Source organism: Aulostomus chinensis, chromosome 8 (genome assembly GCF_037954235.1).
Source record: "Aulostomus chinensis isolate RoL2024-O1b breed Wild chromosome 8, RoL_Achi_v1.0, whole genome shotgun sequence".
NCBI classification, from domain to species: domain Eukaryota; kingdom Metazoa; phylum Chordata; class Actinopteri; order Syngnathiformes; family Aulostomidae; genus Aulostomus; species Aulostomus chinensis.
This window is the reverse complement of record NC_141327.1, coordinates 22,414,118-22,439,673: the sequence shown is the minus strand read 5'-3', so window position 1 is coordinate 22,439,673 and position 25,556 is coordinate 22,414,118. Positions and strand designations below refer to the sequence as shown.

Below are 25,556 nucleotides of genomic sequence, written 5' to 3'. Positions count from 1 at the left end.
TTTTATTCCTCAGTTAGGATAAAGTTGGATCATAGTCATCGCTTTAAGTTAAACAACAGCAACAAGTCTGTTTAAGCTCATACACTCTTGTTAAACAGTGACAAAAGACGTGCATGTGTTTTCAAGCCTCTATATGGCTTTAAAGCAACATGAAACTTTTCACAACTAAGAATGACAACCATAGAAGAGGGAATCACCAGCTCAAACTTTTGATGTTGGCACTGGTTGTATAATGTATGATTTTTTAAATTTTTTTTTAACAGCGTGTCTGTGGGAGAGTTTTTGGCATTCTGGTGGTGATATTCACTGCCTGTTTCTGATGCAATGATTCACTGCCCCCCCCCCCCCCCCCACCACTACCCCCTGGCCTCTTTTGCCTTCGTGACTCAGACTGTCGCTTTTTCATGCTGAGAAACAATCCCGTTTCATACTGAGGTGGTTGCGCACTGTTCCTGTCTCAGCTTACACGATTGGGAAGAGCTCTTTCCAGGCGGCAGTGTCACCTCCTGCAGTGATTAACCAAACTGCCACACTTCATCTGTTCCAAGCAGAAGACTGTTTGGGAATGCGATGACTACCGCAAGATATTTAATAACCAGATATTTCTCACTTGACACTACTTACAGACAGACAGTCACCCCTCAACTGCTTATTTAATCAGCAGTCTAAATGGGGCGCTTGGAGACATATTACAGATCTGATTTTAACATCACCAACCAGCCTGGATGAAATATTTATACTTGAAGAGAGTCAGCGTCTTTCAGGATGTCATCGAGATAAATTGCGATAAAGTACACTTTATTTCCAACGGAAAGGCATTCACGTACAGTTTCAGTTTCCGTGTCGTGAAAGAAATGGTCAAGTCACATAACAAATATCCACAACCCCCAAACTTTAACAGTTTTTCTTAGTTATATACAAACATACAGCGACTCCGAACTCTCACTGTATTTGAACACATTAGTTGTGAATGAGTGTTTTGTAAAGTGGAGGTTCCATGGAGCCCCAAGAAGAACTTGGATGGAAATACTCATGATTAAATCTCTGTAAAGGATTTTTCAAATATTTTTCTTTTTGACATGGGCGAAAGGATTATCAGTCTAAAACACTTGAAAGGATCACAAGATCAAAATGTTCAATAATTTCTTTGACTGAAGTAGGAGTGCCATTGCACACGGCTTGCTCCACACAAGCTTCATTTATAAACCATGATGTGCTATGATCATTTCTCCTGGCATCTGAGCCATGCTCCCCTGACACACACTCCAGACATTAAACTGACCATCTCCTTGCTTTTATGTCCCCAGTGGACATAAATGGTGTCCTTCACAAACATCTGTTGTTTTTCAGGCATTTCTGGTTGCCTATGAAATTTTCAGGCGTTAAGGTCTAAGGTTATGGCAATACTAGTAAGCTATTAAACTATTTTCTGTTGCTTTAACGTGTCACATTAAGTGCCAGATCTATTATTAGATAGCAGGCTAATATTTTTCCAGTTGTTCCAGGAGCTAATCCAGGGTTTCAGTCCGCTGCCCTTGCAGCAACATTCACCCCTCTGCTTCATTCTTTATTCCAGGAATAAATAAATTAAACTATCTTTTAATGATCACATGATTTAAAAAAAAAAATTTGAAAATTTCATCATGAACAGATATTCACAAGAAGTACCAGTAGGGGTGGACAATTAACCTAAAATTGATCAAAACTGACATTAAGAACCTCTTACAGTTAACTCATAACAGTTAACTCAGTCAATACTTTCCCTTTAATAGTTAAGCATATTTACTGTACAGACCTAACAAGTGTAAGGACAGTGTAAAAAAAAAAAAAAAGAGTACGAAATAATCACTCAGAAATTGTAATCATGATAAAAGTTTAAAATAATCAGGTTATTGATTTGAAGCCAAGTCGCCCAGCCCTAATTAGCTCATATTTCTGCTTTGAGTTTGATTAACACATCGGAGTGACCATGTGGTTATCCCGCAATATGGCATGTCATAATCACGTCTCATTTACTGTTGTTGTCTACTCTTTTGCTCGTGTCATTAAATGTTAAGCAGGATTTTAACACCGTCATAGCGTTCTCCATTATGCCTGAGGAATTTCACATTAAGGCAAAATAAAACAAATATCCAGCGTGCTGATATCCATTCGCACATGTGCTCTTATCCTGCCCAAGGCCTAAAAATGGGCATGGATGTGCACATAATGTCCCGTCTCCTCAATACACGCTCAACGGTCACCTTCACTGTGTACCATCACTGCATTATTATCTGTCTGTTTATCAGTGCAGGGCCTCTGCCAAGCCGTGCTATTACTGTCAACACCAGTGTTTATGGAACGTTTTTGCAGGTCACCCCCATACGTGTTGAGTCGGTGATATAATATGGATCTGTTATTAGGGTGCTTCATGGAGCGTAGATAAAGGTTTCACAGATGTCATTGTCACTTAAGACACAATACGAAATGTTCTGATTTGATTTCTCTTTAATGTGTCTGATTCATCCCTTAATCAAGACAAAACAAAATGATGTTACTGTTACTCCAGTTGGGCGGCGCGGTGGTGCAGTGGTCAGCACTGTCGCCTCACAGCAAGAAAGCTTCCAGGTTTGACCCCGGACTTAAGCACAGGATCTTTCTGTGTGGAGTCTCCATGTTCTCCCTGTTCCTGTGTGGGTTCTCTCTGGTACTCCAGCTTCCTCCCACAGTCCAAAGACATCAAGAGGGGACGAGGCTGATTGATTCTCTAAATTGACCGTAGGCGTGGCTGTGAGTGTGAATGGTTGTCTGTCTCTATGTGTTGGACTGGTCACCTGTCCAGGGTGAACCCTGCCTCTCGCCCAAAGTCTGCTGGGATAGGCTCCACCCCCCACCCCCACCCCCCCACCCCGCAACCCTTAACAGGATAAGCAGTAGAAAATGGAAGGATGAAAACAAAAAAAGTGATGAAACAGGGAAAAAAAAGAAAATGGAAGGATGGATGGATGTATGGATGGATGTTACTCCAGTCGATTCTTTTTTTTCTTTCCTTAAAGGGATTGATTTTATGTTTGTAAAATGTACAAAATGAGATGAAAATGACCATCAGGCCATCATGTGTAAAATAGCTACTTGCATCCTTCAGTAAACCCATGTAGTTAATTTTTCACTTGTTTAGTGTAATAAAAGAATAATAACAGTTGCTCAGCATGTCTCACATATGTGTTTTGTTTTGTTTTTTACATTAGAAGGAAAACAGAAAGATAAAGTAAAAGAGTAAATACCATTTATATGAGCGGTAGTCATGGATGCCCTCAGAGGACACAGGGATGCTCTGAGCTCAGCTGAAGTTTCCACACACTCATGGACAGTAGCTGCCATGATCACCTAGGGCCAGAAACAGTCCTGGGGGGATTTTCAGCATTGCTCACTGACCTGTTGTGACCACCTGTTTCTACAGCATGAACTCACCTTCCACTCGTGTGTTCTTTCAGTAACCACCTTTCCCCAGTCCTCTGCAGACCAGATGTAGTAGAGTAAGTGGACTTCTGTCGTCTCTCTTGCAATAATCCATTTACAGACATTTCTTGAAACCGTCTCCAGGTGAAACTTGGTACATAAAGTAGAACAAATTTACCAATGTGTTATCTTGTTTTTGTTTTTTCCATACAGTATCCTGGACAGGACAATACATTCAACTGTGGAGCAACACCTCTTTGATGTAAACCCTTCAGGAGATCAGATTTCAGATGACTGTGAGTTGACCCTGTGTCGAACACCTCCACGGGTGATGCAAACTGCTAGACAGAGACGTCGACAGCACAGAGAGCAGCAGGAGGAGGGCTTAACACACAGAGAGAGAAACAGGTATTATGGCTCTTGTCTTCATGCTGCTGGAATGAAAGCAGTGTGTCACTTTAATTCTTTTAATGTGACGAAAATCTTGTTCTAATCTCATTTGTCTGCAAGGGTCTTTTTAAATTTTTCTCATCTCGAGTGCAGGATATGACATTTTCTTTTATTTAGCATAAAAGTATATTTGTATACAAATTTTTAGACAGCAAAGATAATCAGTGACTTTTGTTTTCAATGGGTGGCCCATGCCACACCCCTCCTCCAAGTTTCTATGAAATTGGTCACGTATGGGTTTTTTTTTTTTGTAATCCTGGTGACACACAGACACACAAACAACACTGAGAACATGACCTACTTGTCAGAAGTAATATTATGTAAGTAAGTCTGTCATTCAAGACTCCACCCAGTACGAATATTTAGGAGAGAAAAATAGGCCTATTTATCAGATGGTAGATCCAGTTCAGAGTAAGGTGCTTTCATATAAATGTCTTTCAAAAAAGTAGAAAAGACATTTAATCCATCAGCAAAGGCTGGGCAGAAGAAAATTCTTAAATGTATTGGGTTTTTTTATATTTAATTTTTTTCCCCGAGAGCTATAGACTTTAGTACAAATAATAATAAATCAATAATTATAAATACAAATATTTTTTTTGAATTATTGAGTACGATTATTTTATTGATATTTGATTTTAGTTATTTTATCTCTATCTCTGATTAATTGTTCATCCATCAATCCATTTCAAGATGGCCTTTTATCTGTTTTTGCAATTCAACTGTAAAGGTAAATAAGATCCTTAACTTTATCATCATAAGCATTTACCTCATTACAACACCAGTATATCACTCCAGAATTTCCTGTTGGTGTTAACTGGTTTTCTGTCTGCATGGAAACCTCTTCCACTGAGACATGGTGCAGTCATAACAACTGAAGTCACTGCAGTAAGAAGCTAATCCTTGTTGATGGACACCTGGTGGAGTCTGAGAGATCAGTGACACCAGGATTAGTGGCATGCATTAGCCCAAAGACGTAAGAAAATGGCAACAAGAGGGTGGACAGTAAATAGAAAGTAAATAGAATTAGCGTGAAAGCTAAACAGCATATTAGCTGTTCGAGGAGGTATAAGTAAAAGAACAATGAGGATGAGCTCGGCATTTAGTTTCCTGAAGCATTTTATTCATTGTCAAGCTGATGAAGACAAGCCAAAGTGTGTTAGAGAGAGGAAGATGGAAGGCAGATGTCTGATGTCCTCACCCTTTTCTTTTCCATCGGAGAACAGAGCTACGGCTGTCAGAGCTGACACTAACAAGGAGAACATCCCATCCAGCTCTGGAAGCAGCTCAGGCAGTGTGGGGGAGGACGCAGGCAGCAGTATAGACTCCCAGGGAGGCCAGAGTGGTCACTCTGAACGAACCCCTAAACCCAGGAAGTCCAAACACAGCCCGACGTTGGTGCAGCTCACTGACAATCAGGACACCCACACAGTGAGTCACTCAGCTTCTTCTCTTGATCTATTCATATCTAAGTGATTTCTCTCCATCTTTTTTTGCTTTTTTTTGTTGTTTTAGTTAACATTTTACATCACTGTGAGTACTTATGCCAGCCGAACATAGAGGAAACTACATTTTGTCAACAGTTTACAAGGCTTCCATAAAAATCAGCATCAAAATACTCCCAGAAATTCTGCTCTAATGGACATGGAACACACATAGACTCTAGAAGCATTCAGTTCAGCTGCTCTCTCTCTTATTTCAGAGCCACTGCACTTTAACTGTCAGCTGCAATTAGATAGAGAGAGTAAATGTCTACCACAGTGAGTTTGAAGAGCGAGAGGCAGGGCAGCTGCCTAATGGGTCCTCGACCATTCTCGTCACACAGCGGCTCATAATGCACAGCTTGCCACTCTAATTGTTAGTCACTTTTTTTCCCCAGTGGCGTTCAAATGTATGGGTCAGTAATAAGTGTGCTCATAACAACTGCTTTTATCCCCTGAAGAACATGATGCGCCACAGAGCAACTTGTCATATACCACTGGCATGTTGGTATTCAGATAGAGCAAAGTAGGGCCTGGCTGATTGTAGCCCGTTTGAGAATAATCGGTAATCGGGCTAAACTGGCCGATAATTGCCGATTTTTTTCAGAAATAAAATGCAGGGAATAAGACATGGTTTCACTTTGAAAGGAAAGGGCTTGTCAATATTTTAATTTTGTTCTTATAATTCTTCTTTTTCATTGTTTGTTTTCAAAGATGTGAGACGATGAACAAAATAGTTGGATGTTAGAATTACTGTTTTGCACATTATTATTGTTTTTATTATTATTTTGAAAAGCTAATGGTTCATTGTTGTTGGCCTTATGTTAAGGGTGGTTATTGTGTTAATGTGCTGCTTGCTTCAGCAATAAAAAGGATATATATATATTACCTAAATCAACACAATTTTAAAATTTAATTAAAAAAAAAAAAACAGCCGATGAATCGGTTATCGGATTTTTTTCCCTCCAATAATCGGCATTGGCTTCAAAAAATCCATATCGGTCGGGCCCTAGAGCAAAGTACTTCTTTCATTCAGTTTTAACTCTCTTAAGCGTTCTTGTTTTGATTGGTCAGGTTTGTGGACCTTTTTACTGAGCACGGTTGGGTGATAGGATAGTCTTGATATGATATGGTAAGCGTAACTCAACATTGATGCGTGATAGTGTAAAGTTCATCTGCCTGGCTCGCTATCCCACAAGCTGACTGGTGGAGATAGATTTATTGAGGTATACACTCAAGGAACCAAATCCTAGACTGTCACTTTGTTTGATATGTTTTCCCCATGCCAGCCTCTTACATAGCAGAACTGATGAAACACAACGCCTTGACATCAGAGGTGGACGAAGTTCTGAGTGTCTGCGCCCCAGTGAAATTACAGTTGGACCTCTCAAATGTATTATTTGTATATGTAGAAATTGTCTCAGTACAGTGTGCTTGTAACTCAGATATACTGATGAAACAGTCAGAGAATGATCATGTGCCAGTGTGGAAGTGCATATTTTCCATGTTTTTAGACTTCAGCTCATATTTTTAAACAACGCTAATTTTGCCAGTTTGAGATAAATGTAGTTTAGCAGAAAGTGAGATAAAAGTAAAAACTTCTCCCAGCATGAAGTCATCAGGTGAAGCATGGGAACTTGAAAGCTATTCTTAATTTAAGTTACTAAGTACTTCTTCTAAGTTACTGTCCTCTGCTGCTTGACACATATACGGTATCCTGGTGCAACTGTGATTGGCTGGGCAAGTGTTGTGCTGGAGGTCCGAGTGGAGAGGTTTAATGTTCATGAGCGTCTCTGGTGGTGTGAACAGCCGTCTATGTGACTGTCAGCTTGTTGTCAAGAGGCTCTGACGTCCAGATGGCCTCCCGCGTGGTTTTATTATGCAGTGACAGAATATGATCCAGCAAGTTGCTTCTATGGGAACTTTTTGACAAATTAAATCATTCCTTTACAGGGAATCATTTCTATATCTTGATCAAAGGTGAATGTTATCTGTATAAATTGATATTATCAATGTTTAAATTGCATCGTTTCCCATGAACTGAAACTTCAGTCAGTTAGTTTGACAGAGATCTGATCTGCTTCTATTTTGAACAGTCGTCCATTTAATGCAGATATTCCAACCCTTATTACCTCACGGATGTGAACATTTTGATCTGGTATTAAGTAGATATTTGTCTAACCCCTGGTATTAAGTAGATATTTTTGTAACCCTTAAAATGTACCGGTCACGTACTGTATGTAGGACGTCCCATCAGCAGAGTAGATCACTTTACCTGCCATGGCGGCTCCATCTGTGCCGCGTGCAGCTGTGTGTTCTGAGGAGTTTTCTGAGGATATTTTAGGCAGGATACTCCGTGTTCTCCTGCTGTTTACATCACTGGTGATTTTATGACATTAACATCTGCTCTGTATGTATAATTTTGATTATTTTGACTTCAGAATCATGGATACATAGAAGCGTGACTTAATTTGATGTATGGGAAATCGCGATGGGCATTTTCACTATTTTCAACGCAATTAATGAATTCATTAGGAAAGTCCTGTCGTATTTGAGAGTCATTTTTATATATAGAATATTGTTTTATATATCATTTGACAAGTGACGAAGGTTTTTTTTTTAAATATTTTCTATGGCTTTCATCTTTATGGTTCCATGCCCAAAAATGTTTATGAAGAATCTATGGTTTGTTGCATCAAACCTGAGATTATATGAGCCACCATTTCATATTTGGCCACTGGCTTGTTTCTTAAACAGTGTATAAAGTCTGATCTAAAATCACCTTTTCAATAAATAACCTTGAACATGTTATGTTTACAGTTAAAGGAGGTTTTCGGTGTGTCTGGAACTCATGAACGACCTGGAGTAAACCACATGGAGATTTTTAAAAAAGGGTAAACTCTTTTACTTAAAAAAAAAATGCCATCATTGTTGCTGAATTTCTCTTTCTTGTCTCATGTTGATAAGCTACTAGCAGCTCTGCATGTTATCTCAAGAAACCTTCATGTGTGAAGTTTATAACATACACTTAACACCCTGACAGAATCTTATGTAAACAGTCCAGACGAACTAACTTATGTGTCTCTGCCTGATTTCTCAGGAATGACGCTTCAAGAAATGAAGACGCTCCTTCTCCCCCACAGGTAAGCTCAAGTTCACCATCACTCTCCTGTGCTATGTAAGACAGAAAGTGTTGGTTGTGTTTGATAGGAAATAAGTTTGGCTCTCCTTGTAAAAAGTAATTATAAAGTATTGATAAATACTTTACGAAAAAAAGAGATGCTCCTTTCAGCAACAGTGTGTTCTACATGTAGATAAAGCAACATATAGATACTGTACATGTTAATAGAGTTGAGAAAAATTGATAGATATATATAGCCCCGTGTTTAAGCTCATGTTTGTCTTTAATCTGAGTCTTACTAACCTTTAGCAGACTATTAGTCTTTATTCAGTCATGCCAGGGTGTCACATTCTCACGCTTTGTCACACACTCAATGTGTGATATCATCACACAAACATGGTGCTGTGCTTTCAAGTAACTCCAACTTTATGGCCCTTGGTGCATTCTTTAGTTTCTGCGGTGTAAGTGCAAGAATGTTGGGAATCAAGTCGCTACCGGGGTCCTTACCTAACATTATGATAACCCTGCCATCAACCCAACATGACCTTAATTAATTTCAACCTTAACCATGATGATAATGTTATTATTTAGCATTTATCACTGCTGATACAGCCATTCCATCCAAGGCGGTGACATTTGTTTGATTGCCTTCAGCTGGTATTGCACTTTCACACATTTCACACCTTGGCAAGGCAACATGTGATATTGGCACATTCTCCTGAGGATCTATTACAACCTTTAGCATATTTCAAGGATGTGCTATTTCTGATATTTTAGGATGCTTCTGCATATCTACTTAAGTGGAACCGAAACTCCTCTGCAATTCGACAGAAACACAAAAGATTTTCTTGTGAAAAGGGAATTCCCCACAGTTACTCTTTGAGACTACTTCTTCTTCTACTTCTTTGGTCAGCTGCTAAAAAACAGAGAGCCTGAACTCTCGAAGTTAGCACTGCTGCAGAAATGAACCAGCGCCATCCGAGGTGGAGAGTGAGGAGACAGTATCTCCAGTTGTAATCTGGACTGGGACGACTGAACACTACCATGCAGCGCTGCATCAATATGGTGGAATCTCTTCTAAGCATCCCAGATGGATTTTAGTCGCAGCTCAGGCTGACGGTCTGCTGCCACCACACTGTTCCACTGAGGGGCCATCTGGAGCCAGTGCTGCGCTGGTCCGAGCGGAGGCTATCAACAGCCGCTCAGACACTAATGCCAGGGTTACAACATTAGCATCACTAATACCATCAGGCCTCCTGGTGTTCAGCAGTAGTCTGATCTCTCCTGCATGCTGACATCATTTTCTGCTGTCAGTTTTACAAACGATCAGAAATTAGTCAAGTGATCTTTTGTGTTATGTCGACTGGTTTGGGTTTGCTGATAATTTGAATCAGCACAAGGACCATGTTTACTGCAGCTGATAGACAAATTTATGTGTCTTTCAAAAAGGAAAAATAGTAAACATTTGCTGATTTCAACTTTTTGTACACATTCATTCAGGCTACTATGTTTGTATTTACTTGCATATACATATGTTTGGGTTCTGGACTGCAGGACTTTTAACTATTCGTTTTCTAAATTTTACCACAAAAATAATAAACAGTTTTACTGATGATGAAAATAAACATTGGCGGTTTAATGATAGAGGCGGCACGGTGGTGCAGTGGTTAGCAACGTCGCCTCACAGCAAGAAGGTTCCGGGTTTGAGTCCTGGCTCCAGCACAGGATCTTTCTGTGTGGAGTCTCCATGTTCTCCCTGTTCCTGTGTGGGTTCTCTCTGGTACTCCAGCTTCCTCCCACAGTCCAAAGACATCAAGAGGGGACGAGGCTGATTGATACTCTAAATTGACCGTAGGTGTGACTGTGAGTGTGAATGGTTGTCTGTCTATATGTGTTGGCCCTGTGATGGACTGGTGACCTGTCCAGGGTGAACCCCACCTCTCGGCCAAAGGCTGCTGGGATAGGCTCCAGCCCCCCATGATCCTTAACAGGATAAGTAGAAGAAAATGGAAATGGAATGGTTTAATGACATAATATGAGATAAATGTTTCTGCTCTGCACCCAAACCAAAAGCATTGAGCATCAGTGTTTTGTTGTGGTATGTGTCAGTGCAGTGTGTGTGTGTATTAATGTGTCAGTGTGAGTCTCAGTCCCTGTAAATCAAGCACACTCGTGACTCTCCATCAGGACAGGTTGTACCAACAAAAAAACTAAACTAATAGTGAGGATTCAAATCAGTCACGGGCTCAGTGGCGTGCTAGATGCGAACACAAAACATTACTGTGGATTATTTTTCAGCAGATGAAGTGTTTCACTTGTTGTGGAATGAAGCGCTCTCCATGGTGCCTGGAGAAACACTGACTATCACAGAAGTGTCTTTCTTTTCTGTAGAAATTGCCATTAATGTGACTTTTCTTGTGATGACAGTGTTTGCTTTGTTGTCTTTGTTGTGTGCAGCTGAAACAATTAGTTAAGTCACTGGTCAAGCAACTCCTCACTTTTTTCCCTTTCCAGCTTTTCAAATGGATAGAAGTGAATTTGTAGCTTGTCTGTGGGGGTTTGTGATAGATTTATGGCATCTGACATTTGACAAGTTAACTAGTTAATTGATTAGTCATTAATATCACTGACACAGAAATCAGTAACACAACAGTTGTCTGTCAGAGTGTTGTTGAGACAACCTTGTGTGGATGAGGAAGGGCAATGTGTGTGTCGGGGGAGGGGGGTTGTATAAACAAACACAAGTTGGAATTTAGGAGGCATTTTGCTGAGATGGCACATAGACAAGTATGAGCACAGGAAATTTTTCAACACCGTACCTTCCTTTGAAATATATTTTAGCCAAAACGTTCAACAATGCAAAAAAATAAAATAAAATATGAATGCAGGAATTGATGGATTAACTTATAAGTTAGAGCAAGTAACAAATGCAATAAAAATATAGGAATGATGAATGCCAATAAAATATATGGCTTTTTGAATGTTATGATAGCATAATTATTTGGCCTTTTTACCATAAACTTAATTGTCACTAAGTTGGACTAAACCATAAATGAAGACTAATTGTGACCTTAAAACTAATTCTTGATGCTCAGAATGTCCATTGGAATCCGTCCTGACTTTGGGATGGCCTCACTTTCCAAAAAGTGACAAATCTCACACTGGTTTTCACAAAGAAAGACATACAAGTACACACACTCTCTGTCTCTCTCTGTCTCTCTCTCTCTGTATCTCTCTCTCTCTCTCTCTCCCTTTCTCTCCTGCAACACACACACAGACACACACTAGCACTGTCTCTGCTCATCCTGCCGTTGCACCAGCTGGACCTTTAATGATGATGTAATCATGGTTTAAGTGTGTTGGTGTGAACATAGTAGTTGATGTTCTAAGAAACACTGTGTGTGTGTGTGTGTGTGTGTGTGCGTGTGTGTGTACACAGCATGTCCACGGTGAGCTGTAACATCTGTTCTCTTGTTAATCCTGCGTGTTACTTGGAGCATCTTGTAATAGACCACGTTGAAGCCACGTTGCAGAATTTTTTCTGCTGACAGCTGATTCATCAACACCCCCCAAAAACAAAGAGGACGAACTAATGATCAGGTGAAAGTGACCAGACAGTTTCTGGCTCCTTTGATGAATAATTTGCATGGTAAAGAACATAACAGCAGCTTGATGAAGAAACCTCTTGGCCCCCTATGATGCACGTGTACACAGACTATGGGCTGTTGTTGTTCATTTGCTCTCCTCTCATCCCAACTTACCTCTGAGACTTCTAACATTACATAACACTCACTTCAAAGATGTTTCTCTTTGAAGCCTAATGAATCCATACTATAATTGCATGATTCCCATCAACACTTAGCAAGAAGTACAGCTGTTATCAAGGAATGAGTGGAGACTACATCAGAGACTAGCTGCTCATTAGCAAACAACTGAAATCTTTGTCTTACATCAGCAATCTAGAAACTGCAATCTGGTTAATGAACCAGGAGCTAATAATTGTTTGTGAATCTGTAAACGGAACATACATGGGTGAATTGTTCTTGATTAATTCCAATCAAGGTGCCAAACCACTGCAGAAGTAATCATCATCTTTGATCACAAGTAGTGATTAGCCTGATCATGATTAAACTTGTAAACAGTTGATAAATAAAGTCTTAATCCCAGCTTCACTTGTTTGGTTGTTTTTGTTGATGAGGTGCGATTGAAACGTCTCTGAATTTAAAACATTTGTTTTTGTCAAAACGTACTGTGTTTTGGGCCTTTATTCACGTTCAGAGGCCTTTACATCGGATAACATTTCGATGCAACACTTTGGAAAAGCACAGGAGCAAATAATTCAAATTAAAGTAGACGGCACTGAGGAGAAACTTTTATATAGACTAAGGCAGGCTCAGCCAAACCCAATGTAAAAATTTAAAAAATTGAAAAATAAATTTTTCACCTTAGCCATAAATGCCATCACTGAATACAATAATACATCCTTTTTTAACTCATTTGATTTTATTACTGTGATATGGAACTCCCATTTGTTCGTCTTATCTTTAAATAAAGTTCTGAACTGCATTGGATTAGGACTAAAACCCTTCTCTCTAGTTTGTGTGACCTTGTGGCAGAGCCGATTCAGTTGCAAGTTCATGCTTCGTCATCCCCTGCATAGCCATAAATTCTCTTTCATCTTGAACGGGTTTGAATTCCTCCTCCTGCTCTGTGTTTACAGTTTCACTCTCCTGCTCCAGGTTTTGTTGCAAGCTGGATTCATGATCACATGAGCATGTAACTCATGACCTGGAAACAGAATCACTAAAACCACTTCACACATCATCATATTGCCCAGACTTCTTTCATGATTTGGTTTATAAGTCATGTGATTATTGTGCTGACTCACAGTTACACTATCAGAAATCTCAGGATATTGTAGAGAACCACTGTAAACCTAAAGTAAACCACTCAGTTTATGAATTATGCCAACCAGAAAAAGACTAAAGGGATAATTCTGATAGTTTGAAGTGTTCGTGTCTGAGGCAGTAGAGGTATTACCTTCAGCAGACGTGAGTCAGCACATCATCAGGGCAGAGATGCAAACAGCAGCGGCACCTCTGACTCTCAGTAGTCTTCTGCTGTGGATGCTGGTATACTGGGGAAAAAATAATCCACCAAATACTGTATTTGTAACAATATAATAACTTTACTTCTACTGTCAGACAGTCCTTTCATGTCCTATACTATCAGTATAGTGTATGCCATTTGTAAGGGTGTGTACTGCCACCTACCATTTTGGAGTCTGACATATTTTGGTGAGGAAATCCTTTCTTTCCCGATCATGTATACTGGATCAGTGACAGCAGTCCAATTGGAATGGCCTAATGGAGCTTTAATGAGAGCAACAAAGCATGTAAACCCAAATAGCTGATCTGCAGTACTGCAGAGTAATACAGTATGTGCAGACTGCCTGACAGTAAAAATAAAGCTGTGAGGATAAATATTGGGTACTTGTAAAGTGATACTGATTTTTTTTTTTTTTGCTGCTGGGATTTTATTGGGGGAATAAAATACATTTTTTTCAAGGATCTTCTCCATGACAGTACAGCACTGAGCTACAGAGCTAACGCTACTCTAGGCTTCTCTGCTCTGAAAACGCACATCTACAACATCACTTCAATAAATCAGAATTACTCCTTTAATGTTCACCTCCATGAGTCAGAGCAGTCGCTCACTTTGCCACACGAGATGTCCTGTTGTTTATTTACTCTTTCTTGTTTACCTCTGATTCGATTTTCTGCTCTGACATTTCTGTTAGTGTGTGTGTGTGTGTGTGTGGGGGGGGGGGGGGGCGGTGGTATGTGCATGTGCACTCAATGTTGATAAAGTGCAGTGTGTGTGGGGTGGGGGTGGGGGTTTCTTGATGCAAAAACAGTGACCGTAAGTGCTGCTCGGGGGGAAGTTCCCGCTATTAGACAGTCACGGTCTGCACGTTCTCTGGGCACTAATACAACTTTGTTGGTGCAGGCTATTTCCTGTGTAACAGCTGAAGAGACTTAATGTTCCTATATTTCCATATTCCTGCTACCCATAACCTCTTGCAGACCTGCCGACAGAAACAACTTAGTGTCATTGATAAACAAAAAAGTAAACAAAAGAGTGTTGTATGTGGATTTAAGCGCACCCTGTCCAGTGAGTAGTCCTGTGGCTTTTATGAGGTTTGGTGTCTTGATTTGTTTTTCCTAAAAATAGCTGACTCCCACGCCCAGACAGGAACTGGGACCCCTATGGGTTTAGTGCTAAATGATCCATGGACGCATTCTAAATATAACCACTGTTTCCTCAAATTATTTACATTCTTCAGGAATTTGATTGCATGGAGTGAAAATGCAGCTGGAAGTTTAGTTGGAGAAAGTTCAGCTGGGAAGAAGAGAGAGGTGAGGGGGACGGGCGGAGGGTGAGCATGGAGGAAAGTGGAGGAAGTGATGGTAGAGAAATAATGGACGTAGTTCTTCTTTCCTAACCTGAACATTTGGCTTCAGAGAAGGAAAGAAAAAAATCCCAGTCAGCCTACGTGTGCTGGCTTACAATCTGTTTTGTTTTTTTTTGTTCTCACCTCCCTCCCTCTCCTTCCCTCCCTCAACAGCACCCTCCACCCCTCCCTTCTGTTCTTGCTGCTGTGAAACAAACAAGTCTAGGGTGGTGCTCGGGTAGGGAATACATGCATGGCAGGCAGGAGAGAAAGCAAGGAGGACTACTGTTGAGAAAAGAGAGATAGGGAAAAAAATGAGGGAAAGAGGGAGGGATTCCAGTGGGTGGAGCCAATCCTCTCTCCCACACTCAGCTAAAGACAGATGGGCGGATGTTTTGGCCAGCTGAAGCAGCCAATGGCGAGCAGGGAGCTGCCCCCTCTGCTAGGGCAGGGCAAGCCTGAGGGAGTGTGTGTCTAAACTTAAAGAGTGTGTTCACAGGCTGGTCATCGTTGTTGAGCGCTCTTTTCTGCTCTCTCATGGTTGTGCAGACGTTAAGGATGAAGATCCAGGAGTCGCCCGTCACTTGTGACACGGGGAGGGTCGGCGGAGGAGAGGTGCGAGATCCAGACTGTGAGAAGACGAGTTGTGAGGACGTGCCCCGGCTGGACCTGACAGCACTGACCGAGGACAACAATTGGGGAGGTGAGAGAAGATGCCACGGTCTTGTTGTTTACATGATTAAATTTTTTCACACATTCTCACTTTGCATTGCTCCATTTTGGGTTATGTCTTATAGTATCTAGCATAGCCCCCTTCTCACACAACATGCACATGCCCAGACACCCCCCCTTCCTCCACCCAGCTCTGCACATGGCTGTCTGGGGAGCAGCTGCACACCTTCTGCTACCTCTCCTCCTCCTGATGCAGCTCCTTTTGCCTCTGCAGGATTTAATTGCAAAAGATCCTCTTAAGGTCCCGAGCCACCTATACATGCACGAGACGCACTCACTGGAAATGTGTGCTGCACTGCCTGTAATTTTGTGTGTGTGTGTTTTGACGCCGTTGAGTCACACCACATAGGAACCTTGAGGTTTTTTTTGTTTAATTTCAGTGCAAAAACAGAAAGATTGAGCTTCTCTTGTGCTGTTATTGAAGAAAGAAACTGTGTTTATACCAGCATGCATCAGTGAATTGTTTACAGACGTGCTGCTGCTGCTGCTGCTGCTGTAATTCCCAGTCCAAATTAATCATTAAAGTGCTGCTGGGATTGTGATAACAGTGGAACAGATAAGTGGCTGAAGATGGGGGGGGGAATGTTTGTTGATTCTGGGTTAAATTCAGGTTAAATATGATGTAATAAGCTGCTAGAAACACAGTCAGTGATGTCTGTGCATTCGTTTGCAGCTTTATATCAATTGAATCTAGTACATCGCTGTAATTTAGCACTGCTTGCTTATCTGATGTTATTTCTTCACCCCCGTCTTTTGCCAGAGTCCTTTCAAATTTTTTATTGATGTGTTTGTACTAGCAGATGCATTGGCGTCTGTGCTGAGAGGAAATCATGCACAATCGCTGTGCACTGTGATTGTTTAGTTAGGACATTGCAACACAGCGGAGGTGGGTGGAGGTTTTTTTCGTGTTCAACAGTAGAAGCCAAGCACCTTTTTTCTGTTCCGCACACTGGAATGATAACCAACAGGTTCGTTCCTACCTGTTTTGGCTTGTGTTTATGGTTTTGCTCTGCAAAACCTATCAGTGTTTCTTGTTCAACATGAGGTCCAGAACAGAATTGTCAACTTCAGCTGCCACATGTTTGGTGCATTGGCGTGCAAGTGCATGTTTAGAGAGCTCTCTAGTGGCCAGATACGATACATGAGACCCAGCAGAGCTCTGCTTGTTGCTGTATGTGCAGGATTGAGAAGTCAAGTCAAGTACTGAAATATTGAGGCTGAGCTAACAAACCCACTCCTGCTTGAGCCTGCGTGAAGGCGTAGCGGCCTAAAGATACTATTTATGTTGTGGGAGGATGTGGAAGGAGAAGCTGTTCAAGACATTTACAATCCAGGTGGCTGCTTCACACCGACAGACATTTCATGTGGGATCCGTTATATTGTGCCTCCATCCTGTTGTACATTCTGTCCTGGTAACCGAGTTGATAGCGAGTGCCCCACAGGGGGCCAGTGTGATTGGCCGACTCTTCACTACCACAGCGTTTCCTCTCTATGTCTGAGACCAGATCAGGTTCTGTGCAGCATGACAGTGAGCGGGTTTGTCGTAGCACCAAGTTTCATTGTGTAAATGTAATTATAAATGTTTTTTTCTTTCAATGTGGCCAGCTTGTTTGTTCTTAACTAAGGAGTGCCAAACCATTGATGTCCTTGCTTAAAGCACCAAACTGACTCAGCAGCTAATAATATGGTTAGAATGGCATTGTTGGAGGATGTGTGTTTGCAGTACAGAAGGTGTAATACTGTACAAGCAGGCATGAAGGGCATAAGGCAGTGTTGTGAGACCCTTATCCCAGTACACTTTGTGCCAGCGCCTGTCATGGTGACCTGATATTTCCTGCTGATTTGTCCTTGCTGTCTGCCAGTGAGGGTGGAAAGGCATCAAGAGACATTTGTACAGGAAGAGGCTCTCATGTGGCTGGGGACCCTTCTCTCATAATTTGACATCACTAGAGGGAAGCGTTGTGGTCTCACCCTGTCTGTTATTTAACGTTGCCTTCCTTTTCTGCTCCTCTAGATTCTCCTGCCTTCTTTAACTCACCCTTCCTTGATTTCAAAAGCATTTTCCATCCAAGTTGTTACGATGGTAAGTGTTCCATCACTGTCAGTGCTGGCCTGCTTTGCTGGAATAACATGCCTGAGAAGAAAGAAAAGGCTTGTCTGAATGACCTTTTCCACTGCATGGCAACATGCTCGAATGGTCTGGAACATTGTGGCCAAACGTCACACTCAACAACCTTTAGTGAAATGGCAAACTGGCATGTTTTTGTTTCATTAGTCTAGTTGATCTTGAAGCATCAGCAAGCATTTGATTTAAAAGGATTAATTACAAACGCCATGGAGCTTCACTGGCCCGCTGCACGGCTTTCTGAGATAGATAATAGACCCCGGAGTGATTGAGAGCCTCACCTGCCCCGGAGAGCCAGCATTAACATGCGACTTGATAAACTGCACGTACCGAGAGGTAAAGGAGGACCCCCGGGTTTCCAGAGCTGCAACTTGAGCTAAGTTGTTTGGTAAATGGCCCGACTGACCCCGGCTAAGAAAAATATGCATGTGCAGTTTTAGACTGGACGTGCATATTTTCACGGCTTCACACTGACACCTTGAATGTTTTCTCTGACTGTAGGTTTCCCTCAGAGGTTGTTTTCCCTCCCTCTGTGTCTTCCCCTGGTGTGGCCACTCCTCAGTATATTTCAAGAGTCTCCTGATTTTTTGGGTCTCCCCTTTTCCATGAAATCGTTAATCCTGCCGAGTGTCATGTTTCGACACAGTTTCCACGCTTCTATAGAGCCGCTGCCCCTTATTGTTAGTCTGATATTTCTCCGTCTAGCCTTTCTCATGCACATGTGTTTGAACAGACACATAAACTTAACATCTCACCATGCTGAGTGGAAACTAAAACACAAACTCATCACGGTGTCTCTCAGCAGGGGTCGCGCCCTGACATTATCCCACGGAGAGCCCTGCATTATTAATAGCCAGGGGATTGTCAGGCTATCTGCACGGCTATTTTCACCAGACATAATTATTGCCAGAGTGGCGACTGTAACCAGAGGATGAAGAGAGAGAGAGCGGTGTGACTCCCTCACTGTTTCACAGCATCTGTGGCTGGCTGTCCAGTCTCCAGTGGACGTTTTTAATCACGTCCAGTGATTCCATAGAACCAGAGAAGAGCAGAGATGTAACCAGGGAGAGAAACGGCCTCTCACTGTCTGTAGGAGGAGATTTGGTGTTGATCCTTTGAAAACAAGCAAAGGTGTGCACATTCTCACAAGCCTCTGAGCTAAACCACAGGTTGCTTACACATAATCCTTCAAAAATGATCAGAGGAGATAATAATTTAGAACTGATTGGTTTTCTTTTCTGGATTAGAATCCGATATGCGAAAATATCCCCGTTGAGATAGTTCAGAGTTCAACAAATCTCTCTTTCATCAACGTGGAGCAGTACAAATACAGTAATATGGGTTGTAGTTATTTGAATGTCCTTACTAAGTATTACTTTATTCACTTTTGCTTATTTTTATGTTGGTTATTAGGCTTATTTTTTAATGATTTGAAGTGCAAAGTATCAAGCTGATCCTTTCAATCAGCTTGTTTTTTCATTAATAGTCTGGAATGCAAAGAAAGAAAAACAGAAAATTCCCACTTTCATGAAGCTGGAACCAGATTTAGAAGTGTTTGTATTTGAAAATGATTAGCCAAGTCGTTTCTTGCATATTTTTGATGATCAAATCATTGTAGCTCAAGTAGATCTAAACTCAAGAGGGAGAGTTTTATGGTGTTGCGCTGTAGCTGCAGAGTTGCCAGGAATGTTGCCGGTTAACTCCCTGATTGATTGCCACCTTTATTCCTGCGATTCCTCTCAAAAGTCTTTCGAAAGGCAAAGACTCTCTCATCTCAACGGTAAATGTTTGTGTCTTACACAGAACCTGTACCAGCTTACTCTTTGCAAAGGGAGAGCATGGACCGTGAGGAGGCTAGACTCTCCCCCCACGCAGGAGGACGCCTGATCCGCCAGCTGCTGGAGGAGGACAGTGATCCGATGCTTTCCCCTCGCTTTTATGCCTACGGACAGTGCCAGCAGTACCTGGACGACACTGAGGTGCCGCCGTCACCGCCAAACGCACACTCATTTGTCAGGTAATCCCGTCTTATTTTCTTGTGAGGATATATTGAATGATACGCGGTGAAATATTTTTACATCTTCAGTTTTAACTCCAGTCGTAGGAGGAGTTCATCTCTTGGCTCCTGTGACGATGAGAAAGAGGAACTGACATCTGCTCAGCTCACAAAGAGGATTCATGTGCTGAAGAAAAAGATCCACAGATTTGAGGAGAGGTTTGAAGAGGAGCGAAAATACAGGGTAGGTAGTCGCACCCGCTTTCTTTAGAAGTTTATGGTTAATATATTTGTGTTTGTCATTTTTAAAAGAGAACACGTTTGTCATCGGGTTTTGTCTTCATCCAGCCCTCCCACAGTGATAAAGCTGCAAACCCAGAGGTGCTGAGATGGGTGACCGAACTCTCAAAGCTACGTAAAGAGCTAAAAGGTCAGACAAGGACATGAAAACAACTCCTCTAAACTCCTGCCTGTATTATAAACCTGCCACTGAAACTCAAATATTATGTCATCAGAACACAAGCTGATGAAGTCTGAGGAGGACTTGCCACCTCTGACTCGCCAGCGCAGCAACACGCTGCCCAAAAGCTTCGGCTCTCAACTGGAGAAGAAACCCCAGCAGGAGAAGGTGCCGAAGCCGCCTGTGGAGAGCACGCTGGAAGCCATTTTGAAGAAGCTGCAGGAGAAGAGAGAGGAGGTGAACCGCCCCGAGGACATCAAGGTACAGCTCATAATTAAATCATAGATGAATTTAGCTAGCAAATGGATCCTACATGTGTGTTACAAACAGTCATGAATAACAAAAAAATTGAGCTCAAATCTGAAATGTTCCAACTCACTTCCTGTTCATCGCCGGCAGGATATGACCCGGGAGCAGATTGGAGCAGAGAAGGTGGCCTTACAGAAAGCTCTACTCTATTATGAGAGCATCCACGGCCGACCTGTAAGTCATCCTGACAGAACACACGCACGCACGCACACACACACACTGACAGATACAGAACATAAAGCCCTTCAAAAGGCCCCTTAACGTATCTGATCCCAGAGAAAATCTTGTTTACCACTACGTTGTGACCCAGATTGCAAGTCAAGGGTGAATAATGCCTCATGCTAGAGTTTCTGTGTGCGCTTGTGCACGTGTGTGTGTGTGTGTGTGTGTGTGTGTGTGTGTGTGTGTGTGCGCGCACGCGTCTGTGTGGATCCATTTTAGTCTGTTGGATAGAAATGTTTCCATGTTTCTCGGTTATAAAATAAAACCCCAAAATAAGTTGACAGGCAATACTGCCGAGGTCAGAAAACTGTGATGTCAGATCAGATCCATGATCCCTGCTGTCCTTTAGGAGGAAGTGAGGCTGACCTTGCTGTCACCTCTGTCCTCGTGCTGTGTGCCTCGGTGGTTTGTCGTTAATGAGCTTCCCTCTGCTCTAATAAGCAGGCTGAGGAGTTGTCTTCAGTACTGGGTCAGTCTTAGTTGGCTGTCCACTTGTTTTATGTGAGCACGAGTGACATCAAGCGTGCACTTGTCTTGCTAACGTGCTAACAAGGATTCTTTGTTTGTGTGCTTCAGGTCACCAAGAGCGAGAGGCAAATCATGAAACCTCTGTACGATAGATACCGACTGGTCAAGCAGATTCTGTGCCGAGCCTCCACCATCCCTGTCATTGTAAGTCACCACATCTCGACTCCGCCCTTTTCCCTCCACAGCTGCTCTTGGACAAGCGAGCGACAAAGAGCAGCACATCGTCAAAACGTGTGCGGACACTTAATCCCGGCCCATGTTGGCTTTAGCGGCAGCGGTAGAAGCTAACAACGGTCGTGCTACGTGTGCGTTACCCACCTTCCAGGCTTTAGGTGCAGCTTCAGCAGCTCCCCATGAGTGAAATGAGGTCATAGTCATCTGAGAGATTATACCGTCTCTTCTGTATTATTCTTGTACTCTACCTGTTTTATAACTGTTTTATTATGTAAGATATGATCTGCATTATGGTCGTAATGTATGTGGTTATATAATCTCTAATCTCTATAATGCAGATTGTGACTGCTGCTATAGATTATTCTATACAGTAGTAGTCACGATGCAGCATTCTTATTATCCTGGAAAGGTCAAATCATTCTGGCACAGGTAGTCAATATAATCCAGATTATTCTCTTCCTAAATTTAGTGAAATGTTGTGTTTTTGGTCACTTTTGGCATGAAACTCAGATCTTTGACCTGAATTAATGTCACAGACATGAAGAAGACCGTCATTTTCATCGTCTGATTTGATTCTTCAGCTGTGTTCTGCTCCTGTGACAAAGTCAGCAGCTGTTGTGATATTTGGATGTTAAATTGGGTTACACAGATGGCTCCAAGTCGACCCACATATGAGCCTTTAATCACTTTTCCCTGTGGAACCTTTCTGTGAAAAAAAAAAAGAAAGAAAAGAAAGAAAGAACAAAGCAAGAGCGGCAGGGAGTCCTGGCTGCAGAGTTAGCCAGTAGCGGTGTTTAACGCTGCTTCTCAACCGTCATCACAGGGCTCTCCCTCCAGCAAGCGTCGAGGTCCCCTCCTTCAGCCCATTATCGAGGGCGAAACCGCGCTCTTCTTCGATGATATCAAGGTGAAGAGCTGCTGCTGCTTCAATAATCAACCCTCATCCCACACCCCTGTTACTACCATCCACCCCTGATTGCTGCCTGTTGATTGGGCAGCTGCTTCTGTAGAAAAGCATCCATAGAAATGTTGAATCAGTGGCTGCCTGGATCTCCCGTTGGAGTCTCTCTGTGGTGTTCACTAGACGAATATTTGAAAGGTTAACTGTGGCTCGTTGCAACTTTTGGTCTTGTTTTCATTGTTGTCTTGACAATAACTTTGTAGTTGCTGAGATCTGTAGCAGCAAAGACGGAGTTAAGCTGTAGAATACCCTGAAATACACAAGAGGCAAAGGTTTTCTATTGTCATTTGCACAGTTTCCCTTCACAGTGAACTCCTTCCTTGGCCTTCAGTCTGATTAACCTTTCAAAAAATCGAATATGAATTATAAAAAAGTGGAAAATACTTATCAGAAAGGAAACACGTCAAACTATATAAGAATACATCTCTGGTGACAACGTTTGTTTGTTTTTTGTTTTACATTGTTTTTGTATTTCAAGTGGTTTTCTCTCATAAAACTAAAAACCAAATAGATGAATAAACGAGTCTGAAAAATAATACATAATGATATTTTTTATAAGGAAGCGAATTAGAAACAGAGGTGTCAACTAATAAAATGATAATCATTTTAAGTAGTCGTAGTAGTATATTATTATCAGTATTTCTAGTATATTGTTCCAATTAGTAGTTGTACTAGAAGATTTATAATAGTTATTATTATCAATATTTATTATTTGAAGAGGGAGAATGAACAGATGAAAGGAGGGGAGGGATACTCGTTGTCTTCTCAGATTGCAGTTTTTGCCTCAATGACTACAGTTTTATGACAGATACTAGAAGTGAGAAACTACTAAAAGTCTGCAATACTCGATCTCAGTGAGAGTGTTTAAGACTCATCCCAACAGAGCTGCATCCTGGCTGCGTTTGAAGGCTGTGTGGTGGTGTTCGGGATCTGGTCGTCTCATCGTGGATCGTGTGTCATAGTTCATTAACTTCCATACTAACGAGTGAATCACACACCAGGACCGTGGGGCATTTGGTTGTTGTTGTACCGTGGTGATTTTTAACCTCTCGTGGTGGAGACTAATGCTGCATGATGCACCGCAGTCTTGGAGCATGGAGGCCAGCCGACTTCCTGTATGACGTCACCTTTCAGCCCCCTGACCACCAGCTCACCTGTCTTTACTCCCACAGGAGGAAGAGGACGGATCAGAGGACGACGGAGACTCAAAGACCCAGTTCACCGTCACCGTTCGACCCGACCTCAGCGTGCTCGGGTTCCTCGAGCACATGGATGAGGAAGTGGACGGTTTCATTTCTCCAGTGGATGAACTCTCACCTTCCAAGAACTCCATCGACATGCGTCTGTCTAACCTGCACTCCGCCACCACGTAAGCCAGCAGAGAAACCTCTCACATCGTGATATTTCAGTATTAGATATTTCAACGTCTCTCTCTCTCTCTCTCTCTCTCTCTCTCTCTCTCTCTCTGTCTTTCCCCTCTCACAAACACACACACAGACAAGAACTGGTGGAGCAACTCCAGGAGACCCGAGAGGAGAAGAAGAGAATCCGCAAGAATCTTAAAGAGTTCGAGGACCAGTTCCTTAGGCAGAATGGAAGGTAAAACTCAGATTACACAACAGAAACACTCACGTCATGGCTTTTCCACAGCTGAACACTCTTCTTAACATTCTCCACCCACGTCTGGTTCTTGCAGAAATGTGCAGAAGGAGGACCGCTCCCCGTTGGCAGTGGAGTACAACGAATACAAGCACATTAAAGCCAAGCTGCGGCTGCTGGAAGTCCTCATCAGCAAAAGAGACTCAACCAAGTTCATCTGACAAGAAAAAAAAAAACAAAAAAACAGTAGAAAGACTCTTAGACGGACCGGTGCTTCATCAAACACGTCTCTCCCTGCAGCTGAAGTCGCCACTTGTGTTTTTGGCTCCGAGTGCAGCCCGTTGTTGATCCGTCCTGTGGAGGGGGGGGTGTCCCCTGCGGAGACCGTGGTGAACGGCTGACCTGTAGCCGATTCAAAGTGACACAGACTCACCTGCTCCACCTGAGAATGTGCAGCAAACCTCCTTTCCATCGAGATCAGGCACACGACCAACACCAAACTCAGCAAAGAATCACACCTGTATCACTACTAATTTATTTGTAACCTTTCCGAACATCTGAGCAGAGTTGTACATTTTCTCTCGCTTTTACAGTAGAAGTCTTAAATGATAGATATGAAAGCTATTTTTTAAAAAGGATTTTAGTGATTGAGATTCATGTGTATTTTTGTAAGGGAGAAGTTACTATTTGTATAACTTCAAATCAGCTGAAGAATATTCTTTAGATGAGCCTCGCTAGCTCAGTTCATGATCCTGTTACTTCTCTAGAAGTGGAATCGAGTACTTGCTCACTAAAATAAGTAGTTTTCTACATCGATAAAACCAAAAGACAGTGACTCACATGAGAAATTGCACACAATAAAAAGTCACAAATCTTTACTTTCAGTAAAACTGTGTATTTTGTGATCACTAGAACTTGTTTGTAATGTCTGACTGGATATTTAATGTGCTTTTTTTCCCCCTCATGTACTTAAATAAGCTATTTTCTCACTGTTAAATCACTGTTATGTTTGTGCTCACGCTGATTAACCTTTGGAGTTCAAAGCTCAGTTTCGTGCTTTCCTTCATCTCCGGAGCTCCGAGGCTCTTTGTAAATATGGATGCCTGCGTATGTTTACATTTCTGTAAGCAAGTAAATGTTTCTTCTCTTTCTCCAAAATGGAATGATAATCAGTGTAAATTTCGTTTTTATTGAATTTCAACACTGGCAAAGCTTAATAATTTTGAGTGTGTACATTTTAGTACATAAATTGTATTTGTATTTTGTATATAACATGAATGAAATCTTATTTTTACTGACTCTCTGTTCTGTGTGGATTCTTTCATATCTATCACCTCTCTTAGTTCATCTGTTGATTCCATGAGTCAAAATAATGGAAAAATGCTGAGGTTATCGGTTATGAAGACGGTCGTGACATTTTTTTTTCCATTGATCAGTTACTCAACAAATATTTCAAAAAAAAGGAACAGGAACATGTTGCAGCGATGACATGTGGATGCGCAGTTCAGA

At 41.8% G+C, this 25,556-nt stretch overlaps 1 protein-coding gene across 5 annotated transcripts in view; it reads left to right on the top strand.

The window, feature by feature from the left end:
• The window catches only part of fam13a (family with sequence similarity 13 member A), a 52,506-nt gene extending 27,161 nt beyond the window's left edge, over positions 1–25,345 (top strand). For 2 of the 5 annotated variants that reach the window (XM_086211728.1, XM_086211732.1), the window contains 17 exons: positions 3,474–3,515; positions 3,652–3,846; positions 5,112–5,316; positions 8,187–8,260; positions 8,467–8,509; positions 15,491–15,644; positions 17,688–17,756; positions 19,602–19,815; positions 19,897–20,038; positions 20,143–20,224; positions 20,310–20,515; positions 20,654–20,737; positions 21,362–21,457; positions 22,311–22,394; positions 23,621–23,817; positions 23,946–24,047; positions 24,145–25,345. In XM_086211728.1, coding sequence (XP_086067854.1) covers positions 3,474–3,515; positions 3,652–3,846; positions 5,112–5,316; positions 8,187–8,260; positions 8,467–8,509; positions 15,491–15,644; positions 17,688–17,756; positions 19,602–19,815; positions 19,897–20,038; positions 20,143–20,224; positions 20,310–20,515; positions 20,654–20,737; positions 21,362–21,457; positions 22,311–22,394; positions 23,621–23,817; positions 23,946–24,047; positions 24,145–24,268 — 2,113 coding nt within the window. In that variant the 3' untranslated portion in view covers positions 24,269–25,345. The remainder of the gene's footprint in view (positions 1–3,473; positions 3,516–3,651; positions 3,847–5,111; positions 5,317–8,186; positions 8,261–8,466; positions 8,510–15,490; positions 15,645–17,687; positions 17,757–19,601; positions 19,816–19,896; positions 20,039–20,142; positions 20,225–20,309; positions 20,516–20,653; positions 20,738–21,361; positions 21,458–22,310; positions 22,395–23,620; positions 23,818–23,945; positions 24,048–24,144) is intronic. The other 3 variants (XM_086211730.1, XM_086211729.1, XM_086211731.1) reach the window with 3 other exon arrangements.
• Positions 25,346–25,556: the final 211 nt, after the last annotated feature.